This window comes from Amphiprion ocellaris, chromosome 22 (assembly GCF_022539595.1).
Source record: "Amphiprion ocellaris isolate individual 3 ecotype Okinawa chromosome 22, ASM2253959v1, whole genome shotgun sequence".
Lineage (NCBI taxonomy): Eukaryota > Metazoa > Chordata > Actinopteri > Pomacentridae > Amphiprion > Amphiprion ocellaris.
Genome location: NC_072787.1, coordinates 6,394,622 through 6,421,638, shown reverse-complemented (window position 1 = coordinate 6,421,638; position 27,017 = coordinate 6,394,622). Strand labels below are relative to the sequence as shown.

The 27,017-nt window shown below is 39.0% G+C and overlaps 1 protein-coding gene across 3 annotated transcripts in view; it reads left to right on the top strand.

The window, feature by feature from the left end:
* Nucleotides 1-27,017, top strand: part of adarb2 (adenosine deaminase RNA specific B2 (inactive)) — a 309,605-nt gene that overhangs the window by 44,903 nt on the left and 237,685 nt on the right. The window contains exon 1 of one of the 3 annotated variants that reach the window (XM_035946031.2): nucleotides 26,121-26,615. The exons of the other annotated variants lie outside the window; for them this stretch is intronic. Coding sequence (XP_035801924.2) covers nucleotides 26,513-26,615 — 103 coding nt within the window. The 5' untranslated portion in view covers nucleotides 26,121-26,512. Of the gene's footprint in view, nucleotides 1-26,120; nucleotides 26,616-27,017 lie in introns of those variants that run through there. 3 annotated transcript variants of the gene reach the window in all.

Here is a 27,017-nt window from a genome sequence, read left to right as displayed (position 1 = left end):
ACTTAGTGTAAAAAAGGCTAGTCACAGCAAAAGAGAAGTTATGGATATGTGGAGCATAAACATCCATGTTCACTTTCCACTACAGTGGCTTCGGGTAAACAGTAAATGCTTGGTGACTATATAAAAAAAACTAGAGCTTTGATGAAATTTTGCCAATGTGGCCACATCATCCTAATTTGGCTTCATCCATATCTATATTATCCACTCTTTGCTATAGCAGTAGTATCTGCTGTTGCAGATATGTATGATCAAGTCTGGCACAATAGATTCACCTGTGGACTCTCTTCCTTTGTTGAGATGTGATGTCTAAACTGTCATGTTCTTGTTCTGTTTTTCCCTCGAAAATACGCACTTCTGTGTTGGCAAGCAGCTAGGTTATTTAGTAAGGGAGCACAATGATAAAGACTTCAATGCTTACTGATGTCAGGCCTGAATGAATGTGAAATTAGGCTGGGAAAAACTAGGACAATGCTCCTACATCCCACCTGATGACTGTTCTCATGCTTTTATTCATGTTTCAGCATGACTTAAGATGTAAACAAACAATTGGACACAGGTTTATGCAGTTATCAATCTGATAAAAATTCCGGCAACCACACTTGGGATTTCCCTTCGTGACGATGCTTTAAAAACAATGGCCATTTAGTTATTGTAGGGTGACCTGCTGATTTTACCTGCTTATCAGCTAATATAATATTCATTTATACCTGCAGTAGTAGCTGTGACACACAACACATGAAGGCAGAACAATTTCCACAACTTTTGTTACAATTTGTAGTCCTTTTTAAAACTATAACTCAGTCAAATCTGAACACAGACATGAGGTACAAATTCTTAGACAGAGTGTGACTTACATCAGGGTGTAGCTGGCACACTTCATTGAGGTTAGGGTTCCCAGTGACTAGCCTGGACCAGGTATTGCTGGATGTGGACTTTACACCGGGCGACATTACAACATCGAGTCTGTCAAGCCTCAGCGCAGACCGCTTTGAATTTGTTGCTCAGATGGAGGTAGTAAGGGACAAAGGGTTGTGGGTGTTTTGGTTTTTTTTTTCTCACTGGAAAGCCTGTCTTGCAATGACATCCTGCGGCCTAGAGGAGACTAAGCTGCCTTGGGAGGCCTGAAATCACAAAGAGAGAGAGAGCAAACCAAGGAAAGGGTTGTTCATGCAACTTTTTTCTTAAGTGCCTCCTCCTCAGTGGTCACTCTGACCTGTGGTGTTCACCAAGGCTCCATCATTGACCCTTTGTTATTCTCTATTTGCATGGTTCCACTCAGACATATCATCTGCAAACACAATAATCATTATTATTGTTAAGGAGATAACACCTGGATCGATGTCAAATGGATTTTTTTTTATCTGTAAAAAAAGGCAACTATGACCGCAAATGTCAGTTTTTAGAATTCAGGTGCTACATGTCCCAAACTTTCTCCAGTTCAACAAAAAAAAAAAAAAAAAAAAAAAGAAATCCCATTTGCATCGACCAAAGTGCAGTTTCACATCTGCAGTTACTTCAAAACATGGCTCCTAGTCAAGAGCATATTTATCTTGTTTTCACCTCCCCTTCCTAAGTTTCTAGTTAGAATAATCAGTATCTATTTTACAGTTTGAAGTCGGAGCAAACACTAAAAGTGATTTGTGTGTGAACCTTTCCACATCCATTAATTTTCTTATCAGGTTTCTAGAGCATTATTCCTGTACCTGCTGTCTACTCCTGCTTACGCTGTGCAATAATCCATATTTACTTTTTTCTGCGCTGGTTTTTGTGCCTGTGAGACAGCTTCAGGGCTTCCCTTTGTCATTCCCCACTCCCTGAAGAACCAAGACAGACACTGCTTTCTATCCTCAGTGTTACCTGTTCCGTATTTACCAAGAGGCGGTGAAGCATAAGTCACATCCCCAGAGGAAACAGTGGATAGAAAGAGAGGTAGGGAGGGATTAAAGCTGAGTGTAATGATGTCGGGGTAAGAAGGAGTTGGAGTATGATACGAAGTGAAAACACATTCCATCGCGAGAACAGACATATGCATAAATACACGCTGTTTCATGGGTTGATAGAGAACAAGCCCACACGCATACTCTTCTATGTGGTGATCACACACATACACAGCGCTCCAGGACAACAAGGGAACGTCAGAAACACTTTAAACAACCACCAGCAACATGCACAAAACACAAGCTTGGAAAATTGAGGTTGGAGATGATCAGCTGAGAGTATTCTTGTCTGCCCTGGTTTCAAATTTAAAAGATAGCAAGTAGAAAAGGTGAACAGTTTGAAAAATGTGTGGAAACAAACGGCAAGTAGGACGAGCTAAAATATATCCATGGAAGATGTTTCCATTGCTGAAGTAGTGCAAGTAATTACTCGCCACTCTGATTAACTAAGTGTCACAGCGCTGCTTCTACCCTCCTTCGTTTCTTAAATGTCTAACAAGGACAACAGTAGCCTGCACAGCTTTACACTTTGATTAAAGCTAAGTGAGCGCTTGCTCTAATCCTTGAATCCTTTTTAGTCTCGGTGGGATTTAGGTGAGAATGATTTCCTCTCTGCAGTGAGATTGTAGCTTGCTCGCTCTTTGTTTGGGATGAAATCTGAGTGTTTACTCAAATCACTCCTCACATGCTTTGCAGCTGGCATTTTGGGCATGTCAAAATGCCAGAAAATCTGCCCAGTCACCCGGAGTTAAATACTCTGCTAACAGCGGTGCAGCTAGATTCTACACAGCGTGGTACAGTTGTCTTAACACATGTAACGAAATGTTTTTTTTTTTTTCCCCAGGCAGCGTGTGACCCTCGTTGAGTCACTCTCCAGATATGAGCATCTCCATGGTAATACGCTAACTGATCTCCACTGAAATGTCTACCAGTGGCACTTCTTTTTTTTCTCCCTGCAGAAACATCTTGTTAATTACTCTGTAGTGCTAACATGACAGGAAGGCTAACAGTGCCTCTGGAAGGTTCAGACATGGCCAAGCAGAGCAGTTTATTGGCTCAGAAGCGTGATTTATGATGCCTCATTGGGAGGACTAAATCATCTCTGTTTGTGTGTGCGCGCCTCTCACCACAGGAGAGCAGCTGAGGGGACAGTTGATTGAAGGCTTAAAATGTTTGGCGGGAATAAATAAGCTTGACTCCTTGACATTATTCTAAACTCCAACCATTTAACCGTGCGCTGAGACGGCCGTGATTAATTGGAATGTGTGAGGCGAACAAACGAAGGATTAATTTCCCAGCAGATTTAACAGCGTGAGCGGTTACGTAGGGCTGTCATGTCCGTCCCCCAGACCCCAAACCCTGGAGTGTCTCACTGCGCCTCCTCAAAGGAACAGGTCAGCCGCTATGAGAGATTTGCGCCAGTGAAAACATCACACTGGGAGAGTGTGAGCTCATTTCCTCCACTCTGAAATGAAAGTGGTTACAATGAATCCCTCATGGTTTCTTACTTCACTCTTGCGTGACATGAAAAGTAAATAAACATAATGGATGGGACGTTGGCTCACTGGTTAGCACTGCGCTTAGGGGGTTTGATTCCTGCTCTGTCCACCTCTTCTTCCTGGGACTTCAATCACTGCCACATTCAAATCAGTGTCCGTATATGACCTGGCAGCGTGTAGTGTAGCACATGCAGGACTCCACAAGGTTTTTGCCAAAGCACTTTATACCTCTAAAGCATGAAATACACACTTTTCTCGGGTATATTTGGTATAGATTTATATTGAGACCTGTATTAAGTGATCATTTTGGTCACTTTCTAGCCGTGACAAGAAGCTGTGAATAGAACACACAAAAATGCTCGTAAACCGAGATAACAAATAGGTCTAAAGCAGGGCTGTCCAACTCATTTTAGTTCGAGGGCCACATTCAGCCCAATTTGATCTCAAGTGGGTCAAATCAGTAAAAACAATCAAAACTAAATTCAATTTCAACAACATTATGCCTCAGTTTATCATTTACACATTACAACTTACAGATCACAGAGTGTCTACAAAGGAACACAACATTTACTCACAGGTATCTGGAACTGAACAAAAGAATATTTTACTTTAAAAAAGACAAGAAACAAAAAAACAAGACAAAATATTACAAAAATGAGACAAAATGAGAAAAGCGAGAAACAAAATGACAAAAAATAGACAAACAACACAAGCGAGACCAAAGAAAACACAAAATTACAAAAATGTTTCACAAAACAACGAAAAAGCAAGACACAAAACGAGACAAACAACTAAAAAAGACAAAAAAATACAAAAACTAGACAAAAAATTACAAAAACAAGACACAAAGCGACAAAAGAACAATGAACAATCTAGTATTTTACTTTATGATCAAAACAACTTGTCATGGTCTAGAAATTATTTTAAATCTATCATTTTACAAATTTATAGTTTGCTGTTAATGTCTTCTCTGTAATGGTTACACTTTACAAAGTCGTCCCACGGGCCAGATTGAACCCTCCGGCGGGCCGCTTTTGGCCCATGGGCCGCATGTTTGACGCCCCTGGTCTAAGGGAAAAAACAAGAGCGAGGGGACTGATGATAGACACTTCATAGAATGTTTAGTAGTTTCACTTGAATGCATCAGATGCAAACTGAAGCACATAGCAAAAATGTAAAGTTTGGTTGCATTAACAAATCTCAAGGGTTGCGACCTTGCCATCATAAGCAGCCTGTCATACCTTGATAATGGAGCCCTTTCACCCTCCATCACTTTCCCTGTGGCTTCACAAGCACTTTGATGGACGCTAGTCGCCAGCCGCCTGGGCCTTCGTTCACCAGACCTCCCCAGGTTGAGGCTGGCTGGCAGTGGCTGCCATTGCAAGATGAGCTTCATAGCTGAAAAACACCCAAAACCTTGTGTCCCCTACTACCTCCATCTAAGCGACACACTCCCAGTGGAGTGTTTTGAGAACGTTCATTCATACAGTCCCGTCTTGTGACACCCGGTCCAGCGCTATAGCTTCACCCTGGTCGCCCTCTGTGGTTTTATTTGCTTTCTATATTTACTGTGCGTTTTTCATTGTTGTATGAATGTTAAATTATTACTTAAGTACTTTGATAAATAGTCTAAAGTGGTTAAATTTAAAATCAACATTTCCTCCCTCTTTATTAAAATAATCATTAAAAATCATCGATAACTATCAATATAGCCCATCCCTCTTAGCCAACATTTTAGCAAACATCTGCTCATTTACACATCCAGCACATTTAGAGTTGTATTTTTGACCACCTGATGAATGTACATTGAATACTGAGTTATTTTGCCCTGATTGGGGCCTTCACGAAGCCCCAAGGGAAATATCTGGCTCTTGAGCTGCTAAGTGCTTTACTATGTTTACCAGCTAATTGCTAACCTAGCGCTTCACATCGTATTTTGATTTTGGAGCCTTTCTGCTGACAACATGCTGCCTGCTGCAGCCAAAAAAAAGAAAAAAACCCTCAGCAATCAAGTGATATTTAATAATTTGGATTTTTTTTTGTTGTTGACATTTTGCCTTTATGAGATAATGATAGTGTAGAGAGAGAGGACAGGTAGGGAAGAGAGCAGGGGAATGACATGCAGTCATGACACTTGTGCCCATGTGATGTGCAGTCTGACAATTCAAGAAAAAATATTGTCATCACATCAGAAATGATCTCAAGATTCACCGTTACTAAAAAAAAAAAAAAAAAAAAAAAAATTATATCTGCTTTAGCAATGCATTCAGTTTTAAGGCTGTCCCCTGAAAGTTGTGGCTTTGAAGCATTAATTGAGTCGAACTTTCCATTTGACAACATGTGCTGCGCTTGTCATCAACTTATGAGAGAAACTGAAACCTCAGGTGGAGTGGTACTCTTGTTACCCGCTGAGCTAGCAGTCACAGCCGCTGTAAAGTGCATGACAGCCAAGGTGATTTAGTTTTTGTAGTCAGCCAAAGTGTTTAGATAGGCAGCAGGTAGAGTGTAATGTCTATCCAGATGTTGTTGGTTCGTGCAACATTACAAATTGGGTTGCTCTCTGCAGAGTTGTTCTGGACAGTGGCGTTGCAGGGAATTTATCACAAATTGTCTCATTTGTTTATTTCCATACATTTATGTATAGTTTAAGGTGAAATAAAAAATTACACTAAAAGAGTTTGATTTAAAGAGAAATACATGTGTGCTTCTTGACATTATAAACAAATCCCATTAGACTCACAACATTTTGATTCACGTACAGCTCTACTCATTTTTCTTGAAGCGCATGTGTCTAAACTATTTTATTCTGCTCTGTATACTGCTGTGAAGAAAGGGAAGGAATGCTGTATTCTTTCTGCTTATATACACCACTCAGCAACAAAGTATCTCCCACTACATTTTTCATCAATGAAAATTTGTGTGATTGACTTTCATGATATTCAGAAATGATGCTGGAGAAATAACTCAATGTTGGCTGTTGAAGAACAGTGTGCTTCAGGATGTGAAAGTTTTATATTTGTACCAATGTAGACAGAGTTGTAGAAATGGACACGGGAGGGGTAAAGCAGTCTGGACACAACCGGATGTACACAACTCAGAAAGATCACAGAGTAAAGAATGAAATTTTGTCCAAATATAAATGAAAGTAATGTTTCTTTTCTTTTAATTTTATCTATAACATTAGCAGTAAAGATTTTGGAATAGTCAATTTTTTTTTTTAGTTTACCAAGGTAATTGTAGGCTAATTTAATGTATTAGCATGGCTAGGTTTTCTACAGTTTCTTGCAAATATAGATATTTTTTGAAATATATGTAACTATCTCTTTTCTATTGGGGCTCCTTCTGGTGTTCCTAGCTGTCTGAAACAGTCCTTTTGATTTTTCAATCCACCAATGAGGTTATTCCTGCCTCAGCTGGGTTTGTGTTGTTGTGACTCACAGTAAGTATTTCTGTACGCGTGTGAACCTTGTATGACCTTTTTATTTTGAACATTAAAGCAGTTTCCCTAAATAGGAGGAGCTACTGTATGGAGATCAAGGGAAACTAGCGGACCTTTGCCAGGATACCCTCGGCAGTGTCGTACGGAACTATTTTTCTGGGCAAAATTATGGAATTACATTGAGCTCAGGACAGTTCTTCAGGATTGGATAAGGGATGAATAATTTAAGGCCTGATGATTAATCCGGTGGCAAAATGCCCTGCTGAAATATAGAGCCTCTGAAGGTAACTTTAGCCCTCAAGAAAGTCAGATGTGGGGTTTGTCATGTTTGTCATGATTTTTAAGGCAAATTTCATCTCAAGCACGACATAAATCTTCCTGGCAGTGGAAAAGTACAATAAGTTTATCATGAATGCGTCTGCGTCATGCACAATTATAGCTCAATGGTCTGTGCACCAAAGCAACAACATGTAAACTAAGTGCAAATCACTTCTGAAGTTGGGATTGGTTGGACGTATAATCCTGCTGTTGATACAGACTTTCAAGCTACTTTGAGGATGAGCTTACAGGGTTTGCTGTGAGTTAAAGACTCTCATACTGTCAGTTATACGTATAGCTTACTGAGAAACTTCCAAAACATTTTGAAGAGTTGCGGGATTACAGCATTAAACGGTCTAAACTGCCTGTGTGTGTTCCTGGATGTGTGTGTGGCAGCAGGAATTAGAAAGAGCAAGACAGGCAGCGAGTGCAAGCTGCTTTACTTTCCCTGATAAATATAGATAGCTCTAAGGGCACCAGTATATTGCTTTACACAGTGAAAAACACAACCTGAATCAATTTCACAATTAGCCAGTTCAGTGTTTTAATTAAAAAACAACAGTCGCCTTTGAAGAAATCAATTCCAAGCAAAGAGACAAGAAAGAATTCCCCCGCCAGTTTACCATCCCTCAGCGCTGTCAATTCAAAGACACGCACCGAGATGCTTTTGGGCCTTTCTTTTGTATGCATATATTACATCTCTTTAACCGTTAATTCTGAATCAGTCTAAGCTGTGTTTGTAGGGACTATTTAGATGAGATCTCCCGTGAGAGTTTAAAGAAAAACGAGCTTTAGATTTTCATGTAGCAAATATTGAAAAAAACAAAACAGAATGTTGAGTAATCCTGCTTCCTTTGCAGCAGTTTCTTTAATAGCTGTATTTATATGCAACTGTTTTGCTTTAGTGAAAAGCATTTGTTCAAAATGTTGAACAATTTAAAATGTACCTGCGCTTTTTTTGAGAACATATGGTTAATACATACCTGTCATGCAAAGTAAATAACTAAACATAGTTTTTGCCAGGGCTACAGAGTGGTTTGGTGGTTAGCACTGTAGCCTTGCAGCTTGAAGATCCTCGGTTCCCGTCCTGACCTGGGTCTGTGTAGTCTGTGAGTTTGCGTGGGTTTTCTCTGGGGTCTCTGTTGTGCAGTCCAAAAATATGCTGAGGTTAACTGGTAACTCTAAATTGTCCGTAGGTGTGAATGTGATTGTTTGTCTTTACGTGTAGTCCTGGGATAGACTGATGACCTGTCCAGGTGTCCCCTGCCTTCACCCTAAGTCAGCTGGGATAGACTCCAGCACCCCATTACCCTAATGAGGATGAAGTGATGTATAGATAATGGATAAATGAATTTTGCCTTTTTTTAAAAATTTCTAAATTTGTTTGTGAAACATTTGACATTTTTTTAATGCAAAACTTTTGACAGAAAACGCATGTAAAATACATAAAATTTGACATTCTGTTTCGAAATTCATTAACGTGTTTTGGTGTTGCCTTTTGCATTTTATATTTCTGATTTAGTATTGTACACATAGACAGCTGTCACTTGTCATAGGCTAACACCTTAATCATCACCAGCCTCAGATATATCCTCATTTGCAGAGATTGTTGACATCAAAACCCTCAAATAAAATTCTTCTATGCACTATACCTGACACCTAAGTGTTGCACCTTCATGTCACTGTTATGCTAAGTTAACATGGGCATTTTTCTTTGTCAATATCTGTATTTATTCATAGTAACAATAACACAACAACACAATCATGAGATCAAACTGCACTTGCAATCACTTCCTACTTTTTGCAGTCCCTACGACAATACTGGATAAATTAAGTTTAACACAACTTAAACTTATGAACAGACCCAACAGGACAATGAACACAGATAATCATGCAGGTTTTTTCACAAGCCAAACACATACACAAATAAATTGACATGTATTTATTTTTAATAAACATTTAGTAGCAGATTTATAGGACACATAACACTGATGTCTTTGTTCCAACCCAATAAATTCAAGCCAGTTAAGGTCTGGTTAGCCTCTTTACATGTTTCTCTACATTCAGTTGTGGAACTAACAGAAGCTAGCTTTTTTTTTAGTGGCATAAAAATGTTTTTGGATTCTAGGTCAAAAGAGCTATGTTAGGAGATCAGATGAAGTCGGCCAGAGTGATAAAACAATAGTCTGTTTTATCAGAGACAGACGCTGATAATAATAGTTGTAATATCAACTGAAATGAAACATTTTAGTGTAATAATTGTTTCACTTAGACTACCGTTCAAAAGTCTGGGGTCACCCAGACAATTTCATGTTTTCCATGAAAACTCACACTTTTATTCATGTGCTAACATAACTGCACAAGGGTTTTCTAATCATAAATTAGCCTTTCAACACCATTAGCTAACACAATGTAGCATTAGAACACAGGAGTGATGGTTGCTGGAAATGTTCCTCTGTACCTCTATGGAGATATTCCATTAAAATCTGCTATTTCCAGCTAGAATAGTCATTTACCACATTAACAATGTCTAGACTGTATTTCTGATTAATTTAATATTCTCTTCATTGAATAAAACTGCCTTTCTTGCAAAAATAATGATATTTGTAAGTGACCCCAAACTTTTGACTGGTAATGTATATCGCTCAGCCTTACCACGTAGACCAATCACAGCGGTGTGTGTCAGCAACATGTAGCTACATTTCTGGGAGGTACAAATCAGGATGCAGTGTAGGGTATGTAACTATGCTGCAATTATCAAGTAGGTAGTTGAGTCATTGCAAACGTATCAACCAAGCTTACAAAAGACCAGAGGTTGGTAGTGTAGCCAAAAGTTTCTACTCAAGTAAGAGTAACATTACTTCAAAGTAATATCACTCAAGTAGAAGTAAGAAGTAGTCATCCAAAAAAATACTCAAGTAAGAGTAAAAAAGTATTTGGTGAAAAGACTACTCAAGTACTGACTAACTGTTTGATTGTAATGTCCGATTATTTTTTTAGAAATTATGTGATCAGATGGACAAAAATGTAAAATAATGTGCAAATTGTGGAATTTCCAAATAATAAAATAAAAACATAGCAAAAATAAACAACATCTTTACAAAATGACCAGTTAAGGCACAAGAAACACAAATTTCCAAATCTCTGTTTTTCACAACATAAAGCTTTTGAAACAAATATCTGTAGTAAGGTAACGTTTTTATGTTTGAACGGTGCAAACTACTTCCAGTGACAAGATATACTGTATTATCCTTCCCTCCAAATGGCACGGGCTCCGTAGATAGAAAATAACATTTATATTTACATTTATATTTACATTTATAATTACAACTCGGGCTGGACCTGAATATTCGGCCGTCCCCCACATGTGTAGAGTTTGTTCCGCTATGCCGCTACGGTTCGTATGTGGTCATGTGACTGCAGGGCGACGTCTGGTGAAACGGAGTCACGTGATTATTGTTGCTTCGTCTGATTGGTGAAACACAGTCATGTAGTAGATCCACTGGGGGCATCTCTCCGGCAAAATAAAGCATATCTAATGTGGTAAATAAAAAGTAAGGAGTCGAGTGTAGCCCAGTGGAACGGAGTAAGAGCAGCGTTTCTTCTTCACAGATCTACTCAAGTAAAAGTAAAAAGTATGGCAGAGTAAAACTACTCTCAGAAGTAATTTTTTTTTTCAAAACGCTACTCAAGTAAATGTAACTTGTTACTACCCACCTCTGCGAGAGACATACAGTAAGTAAAAATAAACCCAACAGAGCAACAAGCACAGTCAGGTGATCATTTAAGTCCTAAACAAGCCAAAAACACAGAAAAGAAACATAGAAATACATTTATTTTTTATTAAGCATCCAATAACAAATTCTTTTGGCTGATGTGTTTGTTTCCATCTGATTAGCACAATTGTATTAGACTTATATTTATTAAGTTTTGCTTCTTCTTCATCCTTCTTTAGTAGTTAAATGCTTCTCTATATTCAGTGGTGGAGCTAACAACTGTTAGCTGGTTGCTAAGTTTGTTGATCTTTTTGCTGCTAGTGAGGTGGTGTACAGAGGGGTTTTACAACTTTTTTTATTAAACTAAATCTACCAGCTGTTCCAAAAACTATGTTATATGTGAAATAGTGAACCAAAACCTTAGTGTCCTTGAAAATCAAAATATACAGCTAAAAGTCTGAATATAGCTCAATAAATTGGATAGAACTAGAGAAGAAGGTCAAAATTCTCAATGGTTTCACCGCTACAGGTTGCCAGCTTTTATATACATGTAGCCATTTCATCATTTATCAGCATGAAAATGTTGACTGTTGCAGCTTTTAGTTTGGGAAATGTAGTAAAAACTGGGGGGAAAAAAACTAAAACGAACATGTCTCTGGTGCTGAAGTTAAACATTTGAAATTTCATCTTCATCTCCAAGCAGAATAGTGTTAATGCATTTGACAGCACGATATAAATTCTACATGTTCCATCCTCAGTGTAGATTACATCAAGAGTCTGGTATTTGTAGTGTATTTACTCTGACGTGGCTTTGGTTCTCACAGTTATTGATCTGCCAGCTTTAATTTCCATCGACACTGCTTTTATTCCTTCCAGTTGAGAAACTACATCCACTCTCTCCGTCGCTGTACGCCAGCGCATTTGTCAGCCACGTTTTTTTTCTTGCAGAAAAACAAACTCCACCCATGTTCACACGTCTGGCATGTCAAACAACAGCCCAGCTGAATTCTCACCCTACTTTCCTCCTGCGCTCGTGAGCCCGTCCATCCGTTTTGACGGTGATCTAGCCTCTGCTGCTGCGCCTCACCTCAATGTGTGGTTTAGCGAAGGGAAAAGCTTGAAACTTCAAACACTGCCGGTCTCTGACGCAGTGATAAACCCTGCCTGATGAAAGACTAGAGCTTCAGAGGAGAAGGAGGTGATGAGCTTAACTTGGGGGATTTAGCAGCCCTGTCTCTCGCTTCTTGCGTTTTGTCGAACACCGTGCAGACTTCATGCCTGATTGTCATTCAGAGTCCAGGGAAAGTAATGACATTTGTCTTTGATCTGTGGAAAATGTTAACATGGAGATGAAATAAAGGCAGAGATTGAAACAAATCTCTCAAAACCTCATTAGATTAACAAATTATGAATCTTTTTTTCAAATGAAAGTGATCCAAATCAAATGTGCATTCTGATGTGGAGTGTGAGAGAGGTGACAGTCCTCTGTCCCTGTCCCAGCTCCAAGGAAAAATGTTTACTACCACCATCTACTGTTCACTTGGAGGAGCTGACTTTCAAACACACTTTCCATTAATAATGGCTCCATCAGATATATGAATAGAAAAAATACCTTTATTTTAAGCAAAAGATGGGATGCTATTGTTATTCTTTGAAGTAGGCAGACAAAAGATTGATTTCAAACAGCATAGTTGTGAAAAATAATTCACTTAAGGTGGATTCTTCAGCATTTTCTGCTTCTGTTCAAAGCATTTACAGACACAATTGCCTCCAAGGTTACACACCATCTCTGGGTTTTTGCTTACACATAAACAGAATTCCTTGCATTCGAACAGCACAGGTTACTTTATTACAGTTCTTTTCAGAGAGTCCTGGCTTTTTGTTGTATACCAGCAGTTATGAAGCCGTCTACAGACACTGAATGGCATTTTGTTGGGAGGACTCAAGGTTTTCTGGAACATCCACTCAAAGCAGCTGAAGGTCTCCGTCATTTCAAGACAACGTTGTCCCGCTAAACGGCAGTGCATTAGCCCTCGCAAGCAAACACCTTTAAAACTTTAGGCAAGAGGAGGCTTTAAAACATACCTGCTGTGCTGCAATAGTTCTGGTGTTAATTTAAAGCACTTATTTGTAGCATTCTGAATAAATGAGTTTTTGCAGCTTCATTGGCTGCTTGCTGTATTTTCCATTGTGTGCCTTTACTGTATGTTAAATTTAGAAAGCTGCTGGCTTGCAGAAAAGAAAGCAAACACTGTTCTTTAAGTGCAGATGGAACCAGTACCGTCACCCCTGGAGCAGAACTTGTGAGAAATGTGTTAACCTTAAGGAACATTTGCAATAGTAACTTACACAAAGACTTGTTTGTTTGTGTATTATTGTGTATTTGTAATGCATTTTTTCATTTTGATGTGAAAACGTGTACTTGACACCTTAAAAATAGCTATGACAGCTGCTAATTTCAGGTTTTAAAATAGAAGTTTTAATTTAAAATTGTCTTTTGGAGTGAATGAATTGGCCCCATTGACTTAAAGCAGTGACTGACAGAAAGAGGAGGTAAATGCTCAGCGCCGCTCACTAAATTCATTTCAGTGAGTCACTGCTGTTCAGAGCATCTCTTTGTCATGGCCCCTCATCCCCCCGGGAGCTCTTTAACTCTGGCCTCATCAGAGTCCCACAGAGACCTCTCTGTCAGTCACCCAGACACTGACCTCTGATTGGATCAAAGATTGATTACACCCCATTCATGTGGCGGCATCATTGGAGGACAGAAACGCATGCACCGCTGGTCAATGGGGCCTTGTAATCAGTGCCATTGCAGGAGTAACATGACGCCGCGGTGGTAGAAAAAAAATCACTCAGCTGATTCCAGACTGTCGTAATTTCAGTCCAAATCAAAATCTGCCACATTCTCGGCACATACAAAGTTAATTGCCGTGCGAGGATTGGGTTTGTAAAAGCTTTTTGTGACTTCCAGTCATCCTTTGATTCATCTCTGATAAATGCAGTGAAAAGCATCCGACAGCCCTAATCCTGCTTAATCTGAGACACATAGTATTTCATGTGCAAACCACAAGCTTGATGCTCATTTGGTCAAATAAACTCAGTAATATCATTTTAGTATTTAGCCTGATTTCCATGAAAGTAGAAATTCAAAAGTGACAATGTGTTTAATGTCGCCCGTGACGACGCTATGTCAATTTGATAACTTTTACAATATGAAAAAGATTCGGCAGAAGGATATTTTAATGATAAAATCCCTGCAGCCATCTGTTGGTGTAATGAAATGGCTGGCGCTGGCAGAAGATCTGGATGACCTCTCACTATCCACGGGCAGCATATGCTGCGCTGCCGAGTCGAAGGCACAACCTTTCCAGTGCTGACGACCATCAGCAACCTCATAATCATCAAAACCTCATCTGTTACATTCATAAATCCCACGCCGGTCTGGATTCTTGAGGATTTAGAAAACAGAGCGCACCATATGCTGCCATCCTGCACACGCACGGTCTTGTGAACAAAGACGGGGAAATTAATTAAAACAGCGGCTTGCTGGTTTGATTTTTAAGACCAGCAAATATCACAGGAAAACAACAAATGCACCCGCTCTGATCTCTGTTTTTATTCCGTGAGGTATTAGAGTTGGAGATGGAGCTCCAATCCACAAGTGCTAAGACTCGCCGTACCCGAGCTAGCGATTCTCCCTGCATTGTGAGATTAACGAACTGAACTCCTTGGCGAGCAACATGAGCAAAGCATCATTGTTACTTTCCGTGCCTCCTGCCACTCACACAGCTGTGACTCTGTAATACTTCAAACGCCTGCGAGACTTAAAGTAATTCTGGATGCTGGCTTTAAAGTGCTAATGGGCTGGATATTAGTGATGTAGCAAAATGTGTGTGTGTGTGTCATTTTAAGGGAGGGCCTGTTTGACTTTATGTGGCGGTATCCTTGCTGTGTATGAGGAGAGTGCAGGCTGGCTGAGATGCTGTTGCACCAAGCAGAGGCAGTTTCAAGGATTACTGTCGGGGCGGAAAAGAGGCAATTAATCTCTGTCTTCAAAATGGAATACAGCTGAGCTTCAAGGCCTTTAGGATCTTTTGGAAAATGATAAGCCTCTGTTTACTAATTTTCCCATGTGGTTTTATTGACGCTTTGTGCAAATATGTGGCAGATATCCAAATATGCATGTGTAAGTGTACAAAGGGTTAGTTAAAAGCAGGTTTAGTGATTCTTTTTTAAAATTTTTTTAATCAGACATGCGTGAGAGCACCAGTGTTTGTTTGATTTTGTTTTGCTCATTTTCAATTACGGCCAGTTCCCGAGCTGCTCGAGCATCCAGGGTGCTATCAGTTTGAACAGGATGTTTGATCAGAACTAAGCTCTGCTGACATTTGATTTTTTTATTTTTTTTTTATTTATACACACGTCCTTGTCCCCTTGTCTGTTGTCAGGTCAAACCTAGAGCAGCTCATAATGTCTGCATGAGGTGTACAACAAATGCTGTGCTAGGAAAACTGTTCACAACAGAGCTTCAGAAGGCTGTTTTTACATTTCAGAGACTGAGGTTTGCAGAGGAGTTTGCTGTCAGGGAGGTCAGGGGAGTTTCCACTACTGTACCTGCCCAACACCAATGAGAAAAACAAAACCCAAATGTAGTTGTACATCATTTCCCCTCTGGCTGTAGAATTCAGCCTGATCAGACCTGGCACAACAAGCATCTTTACCTTCAGGAGCTCCACAATGGCTTTCTCCATCTGTCTGTGCAGATATAACTCTCTGTGTGCCTGAAAGCACAAACTACAAGAGAAACAAACACAGAAATATGTAGCTTGAGCTCAAGTTGAACTTGACTCTCTTGTATAGTTCAGAATAAAAAAAAAAACGCTATTTAATGTGCCATTTGTATCTTAAATTCACTTAAAATCAAATTGAAATATGAATTATCATCCCTTTCTATGTAAGGAAACTAAATTAGTGCAACTATTATGCATATTTTGACATTTTTCCATAAAGGATAAAATTTTTAAAAATATATCTTTGGAGACAGGCCTATTATTACAGTAAAATTAATAATAGATTTTCCAAGAGCTAATTCTGTGTCACTACATTTGTGCTAATTTATTTATTGTTTTATTTGAAATTTATAACAAACAAGCCAGCTTTAAAGACTTCCTTTACATTTCTGAAGTATGAGATTTCCAAGATCTATTTCATTTATTTTGCAATTATCCACCTTCTTATAACTTAAGCTTCTATATTGTGAATGAAATTCGAGACACTAAAGAAAATGGAGCTGCTCTGACATTTCACTGTAAACTTTTAAGTGTCTGATTGAGTGTGTTGCGTTTGACTGATTTAGAGCCATTTAAGCACATTTTTTAATGCTGATTATTATTAATCAAGAAGACCAATAACTTACATTTGCAGGAAAAATGTAACACAAACTGCACCACAAAATGTTGGTAAAATGCAGTTGTTTATTTATGTTTTTTACGTACGCGACCAGTCAAAAGTCTGGACACACCTTCTCATTCAGTGCTTTTTAATTATTTGTATTATTTTCTACATTGTAGATGAATGCTGAAGATTAACACAGTTTTGTTAACAACATAATTCCATATGTATTCCTTTATAGTTTTGATGTCTTCAGTATTAATCTACAATGTTGAAAATAATTTAATAAAAACCAGTGAATGAGAAGGTGACTGGTAGTGTATGTTTAATTAAAAAACTTTTCCACATTTATCCTTCAGTGTTGATAGGCTGTTACTTGTGATGTAACCAATCGGACGGTGCTGTGGGCGGGACATCGCTCCAACACCTCAGAGTGGTCGTTACAGATCAGCAGAGCCAAAAGAAGCCCATTTTTTACTTAATTTATTTTACTGGGATTTAAAAAAAAACAAAAACAATACACATAATTTACAAGATGCTGAATATCTAGCTCTGTCTACCAAAAATGACATCCCTATACCACTGCACTAAGCTATTTTCTCAGTTACATTTTGAGGAAAACATATCTTCTTCGTTTGTTCGTGACCTATCACACTACTTTACATTTCTACTGTTTATTTTATTATTCATTTTCAGCCAATCAATCACATGTTGAAATGGATGGATACTGGTAATCAGAAAAATGACTCGGTAGTATAAAATATAAGATACTTCTGTGACGTTAACAGTTGCATTGATTTCCACTTGGATTTTCTGGTCTTTTTTCTCTAATATACACATGGAGTTTCATAGCCAGTGCTGACAATGTTGGCCTCCAGCTGGCTAATTGCCTGGGTATTACTTGGGACTGAAGTGATATTTTTTATTTTTAGTGCCCACCCACACAGAAGTTGAATCAATATACTGCAGAGACATTGTATGTCAGAAGCTAAAATTGATAGTTCCTGTGCGGTGCCACGTGTCCGCTCACATGTTGAGCAGTGAATGGCTGTAGAAACAGCATTTTGTTCTATTTTCACATTAAGCATTTTTTCATATTAGTGATAATGATAGAATTTTGAAACCAAATGTGCATTCTGTATGTTTATATTTGCACTGAAGTCTGCTTGGTGAACACAGATCTCTGTTTCGACTGTTGGGCTGCTTCTAGATTCATTGATAACTCTGCTGTTAACTGCGCTGTGAGAGCTAAATAACCAAAATCAGCTCAAGCTATGAAAACAATAATGTTTTCGTTAGGTCTATGTTTTTATTCTGGGACTACGTTAGGGTAGATTTAATTATATTTATCTCACACTGTTATGAATCCCTTCAGTTGAGCCTCCGCCTGGAGAGGGGCAGTATTTTCCCCGGGCTTTTTAATAACCCCCTCCTTAAAACTGATTTTCCTCTGATTGGTCAGCTTTGTGGAAGCTTCTGTTTGTGAGCAGCGCCTTGTTGTCTCGCTGGTGTGGAGGTTCCAGAAGCAAACTGTAACCTACTAAGTAACATATTTTCTTCTTTTTGATTAGAAATGGCAGAAAATGAGAGTGGAGAGCAAGAACATCTGCAGAGATTACAGGACATTTCTGTTTCATAAACATCACACTCGTTACGTGCTTACTGTATGACATAATGATGGATTTAGTCTTTCAATCATAAGTCACTGCTGTCCCCATATGACTGTATAGTACAGTATCTTCCAGTTGTGTGTATGTTGGAATACATTAAATGGCTATAAATACAAGTCAAGTATATGAAGCAAAAAACATCTGTGCTGCATTGGTTGGTTTTGAAGGTATTGAAACCATTGAGAAACTTGTATTCAAAGCCTATTGAAGTCTGAGCTTTTGACTCAGGAATTACCTTTACGTATGTTTGTCTTATTGTTTAAATTTTTATCCATGTTTAATATGAAGTCAAGAGGAGTCAAGAGGTAAATGACATTAGTGAAAACATTAGCTACATGCAAACTTGCTTTTCTTACTGAATAATGAACAATCTTGGCTAGCTAACCTGGAAAAACATCTTTTCCATTAGTATTTCAGTATTCAACGTTGCTTTCAAATACAGTAGCAAAGAGTAAATAAAGTTTTAGTAAGTTATGCAGGCCTTGTGTCTGATATCCAAGTAATAATAGATGTTCTAAATTACAAAACAAGTGAAGTGAATCTTCTATAGATCGAAGTAGGTTTGAATGAAGGATTTATGCATTTTTATGACAATATTATGAGACTGTGAAACTGTGCCCCTTCAAAAAATGCATGACACCCCTGCATAAAAAAGTCAAAGCTAACACTAATGACACATGTACTGATTTCTGAGCAAAAAAAATTAATTTCAGTTGAACAAGGTGTCTGAATCCAGCACTGAGGAACTCTCCGTTGCAAAACAGAGAAATTTACTTTTATTCTATTCATTTTCTCCTTCCCTTTCTCCTTTCTCCTTTCCTGTCTTTCACTGATAAGCCCACCTCACCACAGAGCACAATGGCTCCATTGTACTAAACCACAGAGCTGATAATGTTACGTGACATTAAGGGCAATGATGTTAGTTCCTATTCAGAGAGACATTTTGATTGGAATGTAGACTCACAAAGAGCGCCATAATATTCAATGCTTTCAGAAATTAAGGAATCCAATATTAAACACAATCACCATTGACTCTCAGAGTATTTTATTAGCCTGTATATCAGGAGATGTTTGGTTTCCAGATAGGAGAAAGTGATGACTAACTAATAAAGCAATAACATTAGTGAGATAGACTTTAATGATGATCTTTTTGCAGTAGCACATATCAAATCAATATGTGGAGCCTTGTGCTAACCATATGTTAATTTGAAACCTACCCAGGCAATCTATCCACAGCAGCAGAAACACTGAGAATTCCCAATGTCATTCAACTCCTCTGAAGTAAAAACTCAATTGTTTTTCCTCTCTCTTTATGTGTAATAATATTCATATTTCCCTGAACGCTGACCCGCGAAAAAAGGGGCTATTTCGGAGCTGTCAGTGCAACGTCTTTATCTTCACTCTCCAAATGTTGGGGTCAGCCAAGACTTGACGCTCAGCAGACAATTCTCCCAAAGACCTAATGTGATTAATGGGTGTCACTTAAGAAGGGTGGGGTGAGGTTGGAAAAGAAAAAAAAGTCATTCGAAGGAGATCGTTGCGGAAGAAAAGGTACATTGACGGCAGTTCATCAGCAAGAATTTAGCCCCCCTGGCTGCTGTAAAATGAAATGTTCAATGTCACTTTCAAAGTTTAAGTACAGCCGGTGAATGCAACCTTGATATGAGGTGTGGGCCGACAGTTTGCAGCTAGCAATTAGTGTCCTTTGTGTTGGTAATTGTTTGCAAGGTACAACACATTAAGGCATAGCTGGCTCAAATTCCCGACATAACTCACCTCACTCATATGCGTTCTTCGGTGCAATTCCACCTTTGCAATATTACCTCCGTAAGCTATTTATTTTCCAGCGATAGTAGGTCCATGTGTGTATTTTAAAAAATCGATAGTCAGTTTCTGTAACAGTTGTCCTTGCTGACCTTCTATTTAATTCTGGTGGCCAGCTTTCCATTAGCGTCATCTGGAAATAAAAGTGTAAAGTTTGGATACAGGGAAGAAGAAATCCAAAAGCCTGCTTTGAATGAGTGTGAAGAAAGGCAGCTACTTTGCAGTCTGCTACAATTTCCTAGCTTGAGACACCTCTGCTAAAGCCACAACATTTTGCCTCTCTACTCAGAGATCAGTACATAACCAAAGTTTTCATTGGGCCAGCTGACCAGTCAGGGGCAGACTGGGCTTTTCGAATGTAGGCCTGAAATAAACAGGAGTTAAAATAGAGCGTTTCAGACATACTGCTGTTCAGTATGAGAAAAATAATGTGTTTTTGAACATTTAAGCATTTAAACATATTGGAGTGGACCTGGAAAGTATAAACATGACAGTTTGAATGAGCACAATATGGGTCCTTTAATGATTCAATTTCCTATGTGTTCCATTTTAAAATTTTATAAATTTTAAATTTTAAATGTCTATTCATTGATTCATATGTCAACCAAAATTCATTTGAATTGAAAAACTTTACTTGTGTCAAATATTGCTGTTTGACAAGAATGTGATTAATCACAATTAATTAATTACAAAGCCTCTAATTAGATTTTTTATGCGAGTTGCCATCTCAAAAAAGGGGATTTAGTGTGAAATCTGTTTTTGGCAAAAGAAACAACCTTTGGATTTGAAATCATGTTTTGTTGGGCTTTGATGCTGAGATTGAAGACTGTCTAGGTCTTCCTGCAACAGACCCACATCGATATTGCAGTTAATATTACAGAAAACACTATATACAGTATTGCAGCAAACCAACAGCTTCCAAGCTGAGCTCTTATGCTGTAAAACAACCTATCATATGTGTGTCTTCCTGAACTGATTGACCACTTTTTATACCAGTCTAAAAGCTATTTAAGTTTGCATGCACTGCTGTCTGCCATAGTAAAAAATCCACTTTTAGTTTAAAAAATTACCACATCTCCCAGCATTAAGAGGGAAATGTACATCTAACACATTACAGCCTGTTTGTGTCCTCTCACATACTCATTACTTGCACAGTGTGCATGCGACACACACTACATGAGCGCCCTCGGAGTTGTAGCAGCAAAGTGCCGCCGTTCGCCGTGGATTAGAGTCTGAGGAGCGAACCGGCTGTGGAGGGGAGATGAAGGTGCATGTGAGTCTCCCAGTCGCCCGCCTTGTGAGGAGCCTGAGCACCTGATAAGGCCACAGCTACCTAATCCTCGGCACCTCCACCACCACACCACCCCTGGAAAAAACAGAAAAGCTTAAAGTCAATACTCACCCAGAGACTGATGAGAGGGGCCTCCAAGGCTTCCATCCCCACTACATTAACCTGGCTGGGAGGGTTGATAAGCAGGCTGGCCTGCTCTCACCAAATTCTTGTTATTTCCATCAAGCAGAGAACTTTATTGTTGGATTTGACAAACTTAAAATAGGACTATTTTGGGTAATTGGTCATTTTTGTATAAAACTTTTAAAAGGTGACAAGTTGGGGGAAAATGCCACATCTTGAAGTCTCAGGAAAAGCACCAAAGAACACTTTAAAATAAGATAAAATGTAACAAGTGTCACAAATAAAACTACTGGTGTGTCTGTTATAACTCAAACTCACATTAGGAGGCTAACGCTCTTCTGAGTATTTACATGTGCTGCTTCTCAACTGTGAGTTAAGAAAAATAGCTGTTATTTACAGCATTTTGATAGAGAGCAACATGTGGATTACCATGGAGACAGCCCTACCTGAATACCAACAGTGTCTTATATCCATTATTGTATTAAGAAAAAAGGGTTAAGAAGGGTTGAAGTTGGCACATGAAAAGCACTTTGAGAACAAACCAACTGTCTTAATTTCAAGACAGCCATATTCCATTTTTTATATATATATATATATATATATATATATATATATATATATATATATATATATATATATATATATATATATATATATATATATATATATATATATATATATAAAAATCAAAAGTGCAGAAAATGAGTGTGTCTGAGCAGTGTACTGATTGGCCTCCTTATCTTAGATTGCAGGTGTCTGATTTGATGGTGGAAAAAAGAGGAGTTGTTCCCACATGTTTGCTGTAATCACAATTTAAATCTAACTCTTTAATCCATAGATATGACATCAAACTAATGCCAAGTGTTTGGCTAAATACGTCTAGTAAGTAAGCACCGAAATTCTGGAACATTTCACCACCTGTAGTGTGTTTATTTCAAAGAAGTCGTCACTTACACGTAATTTTCATGCCCTCCTTTTTTTCTTTTTACTTACTAATTTCTCCAACTCTCATGTTGTGTTGGTTTTAGGAGCAGTATGAAATAGGTTTGAAGGCATCGCTTGTTTTGTCTTGCACTGGTTTCTTCTTTTCAACAATACAAAAATATAGTTTTTGGATGATGTTGTGAAGTAGCATGGGATCACCAAATTTAACTAATGTAAGATTAATCAACAACCAACTATAATGAAACAAACTTTTATGCTGAAGAAAATATGAATTGCTTTAAACATTGTTGTGAAGGTTTGGGATAATGTAAGGGACACAAGTCGACAAAATATCTAACATTAGTCTGATTGTTTAACCCTTAGATGCACGAGTGATTGGACCCTACATTCTTCCATAAGTGGGTCAAAAATGACCCGTATAAGAATCAATGCGGTTTTTATTCGATTTTTGTCATTTTTGTTAAGAATAATCATTTGTATTATTGTTTGTATGATATTTTTGGTCCACAGTAGAATGATTTCATGTTTGAAATATGTTTATTTTTCACTTAGAACAGATTTTGAACATTTTTATAAAGAAAAGAATATTACAAAGAAGAATCTTACACAGAACAGCCACAGAAGAATGTCAAGATCCATTTTGTAGACAATTTAGACTCTTTTCCTCCAGCTGTTGCTGCTCTCCGTCCCTCCAAGTTTGTGCACTTCATCACTTCTTCCATGATATTATCAGTGATAAAGAGCTTGCGGTAGTAATACAAATATTACAATTTCTTTAAAAGTATTAAAGGCAACTTAAAAATTTAAATGGAATGATATCCAAAACATGCGTTTTGTGGAACAGTTGGAATATGAAATGAGAAGAACTTTTCATTACAAAGGTATTGCAAGAAAACGACCTCACTGGGTCATTTTTGACCCACTTTTGCATCTAAGGGTTAAGACAATAATGCAGAAATGGTTCATATTGTACCTCTAAAGGTCAATTTCACAGATTTTACTCATGAGATTTAGCTTACTTGATGTGAAAAGTGCAACGCAACTTGCCCATCACAAGGTAACCCCCGCCTGATAACATCACTTAATATAAATTAGTCAGTAACTGAAGTTCCTCCAGATTAGATCAGAATTTACTAAACAAACATCATGTTTAATTGCAGGAGATTTGAAAGAAGTGATTTAGAACATAAACTTGTTAGGTAAATATTTACCGAGGTAGCAAATCAAGCAAAAAGTAGGTGCATTTTCTTCTCTCTCTGTAATATCTGGCCTTATTTTCCAACCAGAGGAGTCGCCCCCTGCTGGCTCTTAGAAAGAATGCAGGCTGAAGTCTTTTTATATAGGTTGTGATTGTTGCTTTTGAGCTGAACTGTGCTCAATACATTTTTAGTGGAGCTTGTACAACTGAAATTAAGATATCACCGCCGTACTTTCTACAGTTTTTATCATTAAATAAAATCTTTCTTTTAGGACTTGCAGTGTTACTAAAGTACAATACTAAATCAGTGTAGTGCCTCTTTAAATTACCTATAACTATTACAGTTAAGGTTATCATAAACCTCATTATGCTAGTTCTTAAGATCCATATCTGTGAGTCTGAGGTCAACCCAGAATTAAACACAGTCTGGACTAACTTCCACTAGTCCATTAATCAATTAGTCAATGGATAATACACATTTGCTGCTACTGGTTTCTTAATTGTGAGCACTGACTGGTATTCACTGCTTTGTATAGTAGAATATTGAGTATTTTTGAGTTTTGGACTTTTGATCAGGGAAAATGACCTCTTTTAAGATGTAATCTGAAGCCCTGGGAAGTTGCTTCTGTAAATAATGTTTTTACAGAAAAATTGCTGATTAATAGTGAAAATAATCAGATTAGATTAAATATCAGTAGAACAAATTCTCAGCTATGGTCCTAATTTCCATCATCATGCTGAAGCTATTATTATATATAAAAGCTTAGAAATCTGTTGTGACTGATGTTTACCATCTTCAAACCCCACAGTAAACCAGCAAATTTGTTTTTGTTACATTATTTCCCAGATTTCTGTTTTATTTTCATCTACTTTAAGCAGTGGCGTGAGTGATGTGTTTCTGTTGAAATAAACTATTCAGGAATTCTAAAATTTTGAACGTATTTGATCAGTTAACAAACTGTTAGTGGCTTGTGTTTTCCTGAAGAGCAAATTGTGTAGCTTTGTGTTTGAAAAGTGCTTGAGGTAGAAAGAAGTAGGGTGCAGACTGGTTCACAGATCTCTGATTGTTTGAGCCGTGAACTATCGTCACATAGAGGTGTGTTACTGCTGACAGTAAAGATAACCCAGGATAGTTACTTAGTGGAACTTTTGCATCCATCTGTCAACTACTGACCTTGTGTATGTGTATGTAAATATGTGTGTGTGTGTGTGTGTGTGTGTGTGTGTGTGTGTGTGTGTGTGTGTGTGTGTGTGTGTGTGTGTGTGTGTGTGTGTGTGTGTGTGTGTGTGTGTGTGTGTGTGTGTGTGTCTCGCACTTGCCTCTAACCTGTACCTCTGCCCCACCCCGCCTCTTTGCTGTTATCTATGTATGCTCCAGCCCCCCTGCCAGCACACCTTCATTACTGCCCCAGATAGTGGCATTGGCAACTTGTCACTTATATTGATTTCTCTTAAACTGCAATTTACATGGATATTTGTGGGCGTCCTGAGGGCAGGCTGCAGCCTGGCCGACCAGCACCCTCCCTCTCCTCCCTCTCCCTCTCTCTCTCTCTTTCTGCCCCTCAGGCTGGGAGGAAATGTTTCCACCCAACAACAGAACCTCAAAGTGACTTTTCAATCTGACATCAGCAAACGTGTCGTGCTGGTTTTTCAGCAAATGTATTATTTTGTTTTATCGTGAAGACTGGGACCCTGTGAAGAGAAAGGGGACATTTTTCGGGGAAGCAACAGCATTTAAAGGCAGCAGCGGCTCAGTTTTTATTCAGTTTTTGATTCCATGGTGAGAAAAGTTACAGTAACAACACCACCATCTTGTCGCATTCTTGATTAGGCCTTAACAAATCCACATTTATTCACTGTGAGAGCTCCTGAACGTGTCTGGCAGCACCGTAGCGCCTCCTCCCATCACACACCTGACCTTCTGCTGCCGAGGCCGGGGAATAAAACAATAACCCGCAGCTAGGAAAACCACAAATGCTTTCTGAAAGCCTCGACACCACGCTTTCACACAAAAGTGTCAAAATGTCGCAGTCTGCCAACTTGTGGCCGTGGCACACAGTTGAGAGGTTTTTTTGCCTCATGTGTGGTGAAGGTCACCTGTAAATTTGAAAACAGGATTTTCGGAATAAATTTTAGGAAAACAGAATATATAAAAAAAGAAAAAGTAGATGAAAGATGCATTTGAAAGGGCGGTTAATTGAACATTTTGCATCTTAGAGTAATCTTCCTTTGTAGACGACTCATTTATTTCTAATCCTACAAGAAACTGTAAATCCTAAATCCTAAACACAACTGCGCAAGGAGAGGAAAGGATTCGACTAACAGAGGACTCTCTGCGGAGATTGTCTTTTTTCTCCTCTAAAACCCACACCATTTGGTTCTTTTTGCCTGAAGTTGGTGGTGAGTTTGCAGCTGGGATGCATACAGGGAATATAGAAATATGTAGAATCCCACACTGAAGAGCATCCAATCTGCTGATGTGCCCTGAAGCAACAATCCCTGCCTGGCCTGACCTCTGACCTCCCATGTGGAGGGCTTGGAAAAGAACACAGTTCCCCTGCAGTGTCAGAAAAGTGCAGGAAAAGTGCGAAGAATGAGACAAAACGTTTTTTTTTTTTTTTTTGTTTTTTTCAAAAAAAGCAGCGGGTGAAGAAGGGGTGTGAGCTGGTGGGTGTCGCTGCTGATGTCACACCTCCCAGACAGCCAGGATTGGACCCTAATTAGAAAGCTCGGCAGCAAATAGATAGGCGTCCTGCATGATTGAATTCAAAGTGGCTGATGCCAAAATTTCTGCAGAGGCGCGGAAGAGGGAAAAAAAAAAGCTCGCCGGAGAGGAGCGCAAGCAGACAGAGCCGCTGAGAGCTGCCACGCTGCGCTGCGAACAGTCTGTCCGTGAGCTGGAGGAGAGCTGGAGTTTCTGAGGTGGTACAGGAACAGCAAGACGCGACCCCCCCTCCTCTCCTCACCATCCTCTCTCTCTCTCTCTCTGGGTTGGAGGGATAAAAAAATATATATAGTCCGAGAGTACGTCAAACCCGTGGACGCTGCGTTATCAGAGAGCAACGGAGGCTGACGCGAGACAAGTACAAAGGAGAGTGGAGCCGCCGAGTCCAAGTTTATTCCTGCGCTTCGCTCCAAAACGCCGCTGCGCTGCGCTGATGGCATCCGTACTTGGAAACAGCAGCCGCGCGTCGGGGGCTCAGAGCGGCCAGGTCAAATGCAAGCTGAAGCGGAGGAGGAGGAGGCGATCGAAGAGAAAAGGTAAAAAAAAAAGAAAGAAAGAAAGAGAAAACTAACTTTACATCACTTGTTTTCCCTCAGTCTGAACGCAGAGGTCGTGCGCACCTTGGCGGGGCATCGGAGCGCACTGCAGCCCGCTCGACCCTGCGCTGCTTCAGCCTCCGAGCTGCTCCATCCCTGCTCTCTGCGCTCCGGCGGCGTTTTTTTGTTTTTGTTTTTTTTTTGGCGTGTGCGTTTGGAAATGCTGAGACAAATGAAACACATGATTACCTCCTTGTTGGATGGACGTAAAATTAACAGCAGCGGCGGCTTTAAATGACGCATCGTCTTTTGTCCTGCAAAGTTTAGTTGCTGCTGCGTTTATTTGCCTCACAAAGACTTCATTGTGTCAAACATCCATCGGGAGAAGGGCGAAATTCAACT